This window comes from Atta colombica, unplaced genomic scaffold (assembly GCF_001594045.1).
Source record: "Atta colombica isolate Treedump-2 unplaced genomic scaffold, Acol1.0 scaffold82, whole genome shotgun sequence".
NCBI classification, from domain to species: Eukaryota; Metazoa; Arthropoda; class Insecta; order Hymenoptera; family Formicidae; genus Atta; species Atta colombica.
In genome coordinates, this window is record NW_017259575.1 from 449,238 (window position 1) to 459,465 (window position 10,228).

Below are 10,228 nucleotides of genomic sequence, written 5' to 3' on the forward strand. Positions count from 1 at the left end.
ATAATATTCTTTGAATATTTACAATTTAAAAAAATAACTGACAAATATGTTATATATTATTTGTTTATTTTCAGGATATAATTCTTTAAAAATACATATATGTTATTTACATAGGAATTTAATGTTTTCATTAAGAAATGGCTAGTATGGAAAATAATTCTAACATGAGTGAAAATAACACAGAGATAGAGAAGCAACTCAAAGAGAGAGCTGAAAGAAATCGTCAGAGAGCACTCTTGTTGAAAAAATCTAAGGTTGTAACTCATCCATATGCAAGGTATATTAAGCATATACATGAAACAATATATTTAAAATACAATAAAATCATCTTTTACACTGATTCTATAATGAATCGGTAGTCAGTAGCCTCAAGTCTTATCGGTGGAGTTGACCAATAGTCAACTTGACTAATGCTGATTGATCAACTTCATCAATTAAGACTAATTGTAAAACTTTCAATCAGCAACTCATTGTAGAATCAACATTAGTAATCAATTCTTTGATAGTTTTAAAATAAACATTTTTTTATTTAAAAATTTAAAGTTTCTTTATTAGTATTCTTATTAATATGCTTATAGAGAAAATAATGGTTCTACAAAAGGGAGAATGCTAAAAATTCAAGGGCAACGTGTTATTGATGGCGGAGGAGGCTTCTTAATAGAAGAAAATGATGAATTAGAGCAGCAAATGGTATATTACACATATGTACATAATTATATCTATAATATTACATTTAATACATGTTTATTTATTTAGTTGAAGATCAGGACTGAGCCAGCACCAGATATTGGTAAATTTAATAAATGTGAGGAGTGTCAACAGAAATTTAGAGACTCATATCTTTTACAAACATTTGATCTGACCGTTTGTGATAAATGCAGGTAGAGTAGCAGTATTTAAAGTGAATATTTTCATTTGCATATATCTATTTCCTTTCTCGCAAATCTTTTGAGAATAATTAAGTCACGAATATTATATCATTTTATATTATTTTAGAGATAAAGAAGGAAAACATTCTTTAATTACTAAAACTGAAGCTAAACAAGAATACCTGTTGAAGGATTGCGATCTCGATCGACGAGAACCTGTGCTTAAGTATATTGTACGAAAAAATCCTCACAATATGAATTGGGGTGAAATGAAGTTATATCTGCATCTCCAGATAGAACAGAGGGCTTTGGAAGTTTGGGGTTCGGAAGAAAATCTGTTGAAGGAAAAAGAAACGCGCGAAATAAAACGAGAGGGAGCTAAAATAAAGAAATTCAATAAAAAGGTATCTTAATTTATATGTCATTTTATTATATCATCTCTTGCTAAATGAAATCTTATTCCATGGAAACAAAGATCAAACAGCTGCGAATGCAAGTAAGAAGTTCATTGTACGATAAGACGACTAAAGCATCGCATGTTCACGAGTTTGGAGAAGACACATACAATGAAAAGGATGATACGTATACACACACTTGCATAACATGCGGTTATGAAGAAACCTACGAAAAAATGTGAAAAAATGCCCGACTATTATTCGCGAAATTATGAATCAATGTGTATTTGATATACTTTACATGAGAAAGAATACAGTTGTCCCTTGAATACAATCTTACTGACGAGTCTTTGAAATGTTTTGCTTCTTAAAAATTTGGATGTATCTTTCTTGATATTGGTTCTTTGTTGATCAATGTAGTTTCGATTTATATATCTTTTTTATATTTCAAAAAATTAGATTTAAATAAATTTTATTTTTGATCAATATTTTTCTCATTAATTTTTTAAGTTTCTACTACATGAATATATTTTTATCTCATTTATAAAAAAAATTTTTATATCAAAAAATTACTACATTGTATACAAAATTAGAAAAATTTATGTACAATTATAAAATTGAAAATTTAGATTGCTATTTTTTTATACTTACATTATGAAATAATATATTTTCTTTCTAAAGATAAGGGGACTAAGTTTTAATGTTCAGCAGAAGAAAAATAATTTGTGGTATCATGTAAACACTAGTTAGAAGTATAAGCTTTATTTAATTCTTTTACGCAAACTTCATTTGATCCGAAATTTATTATAATAAATGGACGTATAAGCGTATACTTACTGAACTGAGAAAAAAATTTCTAAACAGATAATGCAAGACGATCGTATTGAAAATATCTATGTAATCTATTATCGTCCATTGTTTAATTCTTAATAAAACTTTTTTTTTAGTTAAAATTATATTATCACTATTGTTTCGCTTACAGAATTTCGAATAAGAGAAATCTTTGTTATGCAACTACATAATTAACTACTAATTATACATTATAACATAATCCATTTCATATATTACAATTATGTGTTGTAATAAATAATACAGATTAGTTCTCTTTATCTCTTTATTCCGTTAAAACTTGCACGTGTCTGTTTTTTTAATCCAATAGTTTATGGAATTAAATCCTAAAATTAAATCCTTAATATAATATAGATATTTCAAAACAATTAAAAAAGTTTATTATTTACATTACAGCACCAGTGGGGGGGGGGGGGGGGGGGAGGGAGAAGGCAGTTAAAACACTTCTCCATCGAAACACTTCTTCCATATACATATTTACACAGATGGAATATATACATTATAGAATTCGACCTACATCTCATTGCAGCAGAAACATGCATACTTGACTAATTGTTTCTTTGGAATACTAATGAGACAGGTGTGAAATGTAAACAACAGGCCGCTTTATAGAGAAATGATAAAAATATATGTTTGCTATATACTAAGGCTTTTACGCAAAATCTGCACAAAAATCTTAGAATGGCAAAACGTTTGGCACAGTCAGCTTGTTGCCATCTGTACTATCGTGAGTAGTATGCACCGAGTTACTAATTAGGACAGATGATCTGTAAACAGAAAGAGAAATGTGCAAATTATTACTTGTAAAAAAATATTTAATTATTAACAATAATTAATAATTATTCATAATTTGAGTCTTATCGAAACTTTTAAATATTATATAATTTATAAATTTTTTCATAACTCTTATAAATTTAAATGGAAATCAATATCTTTAATTAGTTATATTTTATGATTTTTTTTTAATTATTAAACTCTTCAAAAAATAAAGTTTTATCTAGAAAGAATTTTAATAATATTACTAATAACATACATTGATCCAATTCTTTTCATTTCAGCTATATAAATTCAACAAGACACGCTCAAGTCACGTACCTATTATGCCTCAAATGACTCTTGACCAAATCTCCGGAGGCCAATGCGGCCATCAATGATAGCTCTGCGGCAAGCACGGTGGCGCAAACGATTCGAGAAAGTTTTCTTGCGTTCTGGCCGGGTTCTGTAGGATGCGCACCCTTGATTCCCAGCATCGCTAGGCATGCTCCTTGCGCAGGCAGACCGGTACCACCACCTACTGTTCCGACTTCTATGCTGGGCATTGTGCACGTTATACGCAGATCTTTGCCATCTATTCCCCATGGTTCCATCAATGTTAAACAATTACTGCTGCTAACATTCTGAGCGGGATCTTGTCCAGTAGCAATGAAAATCGCGGTTACGATATTGGCGGCGTGCGCGTTGAAGCCGCCTATACTGCCTGCTAAGGCTGAACCGGTTAAATTCTTCTTGTTGTTGAGTTTGACAAGTTCGTAGACTGAAGTTTTCAGTACGCACATCACGATATTCGCAGGTACGATCGCTTCGCACACCACACTCTTACCCCTTCCCTCAATCCAATTGACAGCCGCGGGCTTCTTGTCGGTACAGAGATTTCCACTGAGGGAAATTATTTCCATATCTGGAAAGTAAGTTTGTAATGTCTGCAAAGATCTCTCTGTCCCTTTCGATAACATGTTCATGCCCATGGCGTCACCAGTTGTGGCGACAAAACGCAGATGCAGATCTCGACCGGCTATGCGTGGATGAATTTTTTTTAAACGGGCGAAGCGACTGGTTTGATCAAAGCTGTTCTTTAGTTCTTCAAAATTCTGCGGCTGTTCTATCCATGACATCGCCTCACATGCACGCACAATATCCGGGAATTGTACCACGGGCGCTCGGGTCATTCCATCCGCCGTTACACGAGTGGTTATGCCACATTTCAAAAGCGCGCGGCTACCGCGATTAGTAGATGCTACCAGGCAGCCTTCCGTCGTCGCCATCGGCACATGATATAACTGGCCATCGATCAGCAATGGCCCAACGATGCCAACCGGTATCGGTACGTACCCGATTACGTTCTCACAGCAGGCGCCGAGTACCTTGCTGTAATCATAGTGCTTATATGGCAAATCGATCATTTCTTCGGTGAACTTGCCAGCATCACCCACGACGAGACGCCTAATATCGACACCGCGCTCCATGTCGCCCACTGCTTTTTCTAATTGATAAGCAGCTATGTTTTTGTGTTTCACCAATTGTATCACTTCCTCGTTCGTTAGGGCACTGGCTCCAAGCTTACATATAACAATATGTATATTTATATTATATATATTATTTATGTGTGTGTGATATAATTATAATGATATAATGATATAATTATAATCTTATTATTCTCTTACCTCTGACTTATATATCTCGAGACAGTCTTCCACGCTTCTGGGAGCTTCAGACTTCTTCAGCGATGAATCAATTTCACCGAAATCGCTTGCGTCACGATATATCAATTCAGTTTGTATCTCCTTATCAGCGTATTCCACATCACTTTCATCACCCCATCCACCACCCACACCAGACAAAGGGAAGACCGGTTGCTCTTGAATCGTCGGTAATGTTACACCAAAACGTTCTCGTAACCATATGTTCATAGTGGTATCTATATCGTTTAGATTGGATCCATCAAGAAGTTCCATCTTCTCCTCCACTGTCGCCTCCTTTTTTTCCTCCTGCTCCCTCTCCTCCCTCTCCTCTTCCTCTTCCTCTTCTTCCTTGAATCTTAGTTGTCTGACAACCATATCGTTTCTATCCTCGAAGAAAATGAATTTTACCGCCAGTGCTAACAACAATATCAATATCACAATGTTGTCCGCGCTAGCTGATAACCAAGGTGTCATCAGATGTTTATTTAACTCGGAGTTTCCGGTATCAGAATCGTTGGTTGTATTCGAGCTCGTGTATATCATTGTTGTTTTCGTCGTGACCTCGCTTTCGTTCTTAAAGGGCCATCGGCTGCAATGTAGAACAAAAACATTAATAAATCAATACCATAAATAAATTAAAAGCAATTTAATCTAGACATTTAAAGCAAAATAAATGTTTTATTATTATAATATTTTATATTATTTTCTGTATACATACAAAAGATACGATATATTATTATATTTCACAAGATTGTAAAAATAAATTTACTACGTACTTCATATTTTTCTATCAATGTAATTAATACACTACTCAACAAAATTAAAAGATCACTTGTAAAAATCCCTTATAAAAAGGCAAATTTCAAGATAGTGTAACTTCGTCAAAAATCATTGTATCGAGATGTTTAAAAAAACATTTTAAAGCTTGAAATCTCTACTTTTTAGATCAGTACTTAAAAAAATCGATCTTAATGATATTTTATGAAGTTACATAAATATAAATGAAGACACATCAAATTAAAAAAATTTTTACGAAATTTGCAAAATTCCACGACGCGAATTAAAAATTGTACACAAATGCGGTTTACATTCGAATCGAGTGAATCTTTATTTAAACTTTTTTATGAAGCTTCGTACGATTTTTTTTCACCGAGTTATTTAACGTTGAAGCAAAAACGACCTGTTTTGAATAATTTGATGAAATAAATCGTACAGAGGTCAAATGAATGTTACCACTTCTCGATGAATTATTTCTTGACAGCGTATCTGCAATCGATAAATTGTCGGATTAAATTCTGTAGAATTTCACGCCAGATTCATTGCAAAATATCGTTCAATTAATCCTCAATTTTTAAATTAACGCGCGCGCACGCCCATACATACACACACACTCACGCGCACGCACGCACGCACGCACGCACACGCACACACACACACACACACGCACACACACACACAAAAGGTGGAAATCCGACTGCGTAACTTCTCCGTGGTACCCCTCGTAATGCTAATATCGGCGGTAAAATTTTGAGAAATTTTTAGAGAAAAGACTAGAAAATATACTATTCATTTCAAATCACTCATCTGAAAAGTAGAGATTCAAGTTTTAAAATGCTTTTTTACATTTCGATACAATAATTTTTGACGAAGTTATATTATCTTGAAATTTGCTTATTTTATGAATGGAACAAGTGATTCTTTAATTTTGTTAAGTAATGTATTATAAGTACACAATTCTAACGAAATGACAATTAAGACTGCTAATCGTAATTGTGTAAAAATATTTGATTAGTAAAATAGTTAATTGTGTAAAAATATTGTATTAAAAATATTTAAAAAGTGCCTTATATACACTGCGATGTAATTAACATTATATGAATGAACAAATGAGAAAAACTCGTTTCAAAAAACGAAGCGAACGGAACAACACTTTTTCACAAACTAAAACGTAACCCAGAATGATATCCGGTACACAAATGGAGAGAGAATACTCAAAGAATTCTCTACCACCACCCAATAATGTCACTTATTTTTGGACTCTCATTTTACTTTGTATGAACTAACAGTCGATCCTTTGTACACGCGTTATTATTAACGTCTCATGCAATATTAAAATACACCACCATTCATACGGATTTCGCACATGAAAGCATAGTTCTCTCGATACATTAAATATTAAAAAATATTTACATATACGATTGTATAATAATGGAATTATATAACGTTATGCGTTATTTCGAATTAATACATTTTATTATTTCAATGATATCAATGAAGAGTACCGTAACTTTAAAAATTTTTTAAGACTCATTTATTTTTCATCGAAAATAGAATCATAAAAAAATTCAAAGTTACATCCAAATATTTGAATATGACATTTTATTCCTCTAATCTTTTCTACACGTATTTGCGATTCGATCTTAAAACGACAAAAGACCATCACAAAGAATCTTTTTCCAATAATTTAAAATTCTATGCCATTTCGCCTCCCATCTTTGTAAATATTCATCCAACGCGAGAATAACGATGAAAATATGAATGATTTTTCCGTTCGTTGCGAATTTATTATACAAATAACTCTTTGAAAACGCCCAAACTTGTCGCTCAATAAGATCTTTCTTCCTGCACGGAAAGCTTCATTTGAATATGGATATTTTCTTGAATAGAAGTCCAATGCTAAAAGCGTTCACAGATGACTCGACGTTGAAATTAGAGACGTCAAAACTGTTCAACAAAGGCAAACATAAAAAAAAGTAATGGGGGTCAGAAGTACAATACATCCTCGGCCATCGTTTCCTGTCGCGTACGATATACATTGTCGTACCCAACCGCTACGTATCTTAAAGTTTGCATAAAAAAAAACGAACAGATTCTTTTTTATTATATCATCGCAAGAGATAAAAGTATACCTGTTTGCATATACTACGAATAGGCCGGCGATCATGATCATCTTGACTCGCTCCACCACAGGATTCGGTTTTTGATCCTCCTCATTTAACGGCTGCATTATGAATATTTTGTCCGCGCTCAATTGGCCCATATTATTATTCCCGCGAGAAAGCTATATTAGTACAATGATATACATCCTTTATCTATTTTTTATACTGATAAATACACATTCGATATATAACAATGTAACTATTACCGCATTATTATATTGGATTATATACATTATATTGGACGATTAAATTCTTTTTGAAGATTTTCTGATTTCATGATATCTGAATATTTTAGAATAATATTTTTGAAACTTCGATGAATTGAAAATTCGATGTTTACTCAAATATCGAAAAAAAGCAGTACGTTAATTACTATTTTTTACATATTTGATTAATAATACGTTTGAGGATGATACGTTTCAATTATAATATCCAATTTTTGATAATATCCAATTTTTTAAAATAATAAATAATAGATTTTTTCAACTCTATGTCTTTTAATTTCGCCGCGTTACGCTTTCTGCGTTCAAAATGGAATAATCACATCTGAGATAATTTGAAGGAGAAAAATCTTGTAAAAGTGCGGGAAAGAGGAATCATTCCAATAAAAACATCAAATTAATAGTTCTGTACCTCAAGTATGAGTGACAAGCAGGCTGGATAGAATGTCATAAAGACGACATAGTTGACGATTACTCCGAAGCACGCAAAGGTGCAAAGGATTTCCAGTCTTCTCATGCCTGATAAGGCTCCTGTGCCGATTACGAGAGTCTCCACAAGGGTATTTAAAGTGATACCTGGTCCCAGTAGAGACATGCCGCGTGCGATGTTTGCTTTGACTTCCTCTTGATTCCGCGAACTTAGCGCGTATTGCGCTAATGTTGCAGCCTTCGTGAGATCAATAAGAAGCAGAAAGAAAAATAAGGCGTCTCTGAAAGAACAATAACGTTCCATTACTTCGCCAATCGCGAAGAAAGGAGCTTTATTCTTCTTAAAAAAATTAAATGACGGCGCGCTTACTTCAAGTCTGCGACGTCACTGCGGCTAAAATTTACCACACTAGAAGTGAACACAACGCTAGAGAACACGGTAAACAAGCCAGCGATACCTAGAACACAAGTAACAAATTTATTGAATATATTATGATAATTAAAATATTGTGATAATTGAAGAAGCTAAACGAAATTGAATTGCTAAATCTCGACCGGTAATATAATTTCGACTTACAAGATGTGTAAAGAAAAGATTAATAGTCATTTCATTTGTCCGTGATCCGATCGTGAAGGAAGAATTCTTATAAGTGCAGTGTCCGCAATACAACTCGGTGTATATTATAATTATGTATATTATGAATTATGTCTATTATTATATCGATTATATTCATCTCTTTCGATCTTCCAATCAATCATTACTATATTAATTGACATAAACGTACATAGTTTTGCATTTGATGTGGTGAGATTTCGCGACGAATTAAATTATCGATATATACTGACGCGCATACATGCACAATTAAGTGCACAATTAAGATGCGTAAAAATTCTTTCAGTAACCGAATTCAGTAATTGAGCATAACGCTTCGTACGAAACGTTATTGCTTTCCATAAGACTTTCACTGTGCGCCATCGTGGATGACGCTTTCACGCGCTACTCGGGAGGATCCGGTTTTATGAATGGTCTTGACACGCACGATTATTACGCATTTTTCCCCGTGTGATTCCGTCGTTGATGTAGAGATGTGTACAGTAGCGATCTCTAATAATCATGAAAAAAATATTTCTATTCTTGGTGAAGTAAAAAATTGAAACGCATTTCATCGTTGCCCAATTCATGTGATGCTGATTGATTTAATACTTTTATGATAATTTTTATAATTTTTAACTATTAGGAAAAACACACACACACACACACACACACACACACGTATACATATTTATATATGCATATTTAACAAATATATTATATGTATAATAACAAAAATATCACACAACATAATGACAAATCACTTAAAATTGTTGCGTTAGAACGCGTGTCAAGCTTTATTAATTAACTTACCTAGAATATATTTAGATCCCATTTTTTGCAAATTACGAAAATGATGATAAGTAAACAGCACCGCTAAGCAGCGTATTATTGTCATCACTATAACATCAGCCGATTTTAAATTCTGTCAAACAACATATGCGTATATGTTAGAAATTTTTTCTATTAGAATAAATAAAAAAATAGATAAAAAAGTAGAAAATAATAATAATGTGTATAAAAATTTTGTTTGATCAAACAGTTATAATTATTTTGTTATAATTATTTCAAATATTTAATATAAGTAAATATCTTTTAATATACAAGTATAAAGTATCTAGTACAATACTAATATAATTGTATAAAACACGACTTTATATGAAAGAAGTTAACATATTTCATAACAATCTGCTTACCATAGTATCGCATCTGTTGTGACGACAGTACGTTGCATCAGATAAGTTCTCTTCGCGTGCTTGTCCACTTCCTGTGTCCATATTAAGCATACATGCCGTCAAAGTGAAGATCGTCACGATCACCTCAAAGGGATAACCGGCACAAAACCGTCCGTGCTTTTCAAACACGTGCGCGAACATCATTGATGGCCTCCGCGAAAAATTTCTACGAAATCTGTAACATATTAAGGTAAACGTGTTGAATAAGATTGAATATATATATATATATATATTAAATCT

At 32.8% G+C, this 10,228-nt stretch overlaps 2 protein-coding genes across 3 annotated transcripts in view; one reads left to right on the forward strand and one right to left on the reverse strand.

Annotated features, from left to right (window-relative positions):
- The first annotated feature begins 112 nt into the window (after positions 1 to 112).
- On the forward strand, positions 113 to 1,605 carry LOC108692794 (DNA repair protein complementing XP-A cells homolog). The gene is made up of 5 exons (XM_018201253.1): positions 113 to 277; positions 579 to 690; positions 757 to 881; positions 997 to 1,273; positions 1,345 to 1,605. The coding sequence occupies exons 1-5, from the start codon at positions 138 to 140 to the stop codon at positions 1,504 to 1,506; spliced, it is 816 nt and encodes a 271-aa protein (XP_018056742.1). The 5' UTR covers positions 113 to 137; the 3' UTR covers positions 1,507 to 1,605.
- A 947-nt stretch (positions 1,606 to 2,552) lies between these two features.
- LOC108692793 (3-hydroxy-3-methylglutaryl-coenzyme A reductase) overlaps positions 2,553 to 10,228 on the reverse strand; it is a 34,308-nt gene continuing 26,632 nt past the window's right edge. For both annotated transcript variants that reach the window (XM_018201251.1, XM_018201252.1), the window contains exons 2-9: positions 9,950 to 10,163; positions 9,567 to 9,678; positions 8,532 to 8,619; positions 8,145 to 8,442; positions 7,482 to 7,633; positions 4,555 to 5,161; positions 3,209 to 4,449; positions 2,553 to 2,880 (exon numbers count right to left, since the gene is read on the reverse strand). In XM_018201251.1, the coding sequence (XP_018056740.1) occupies positions 2,790 to 2,880; positions 3,209 to 4,449; positions 4,555 to 5,161; positions 7,482 to 7,633; positions 8,145 to 8,442; positions 8,532 to 8,619; positions 9,567 to 9,678; positions 9,950 to 10,163 (2,803 nt within the window). In that variant the 3' untranslated portion in view covers positions 2,553 to 2,789. The remainder of the gene's footprint in view (positions 2,881 to 3,208; positions 4,450 to 4,554; positions 5,162 to 7,481; positions 7,634 to 8,144; positions 8,443 to 8,531; positions 8,620 to 9,566; positions 9,679 to 9,949; positions 10,164 to 10,228) is intronic.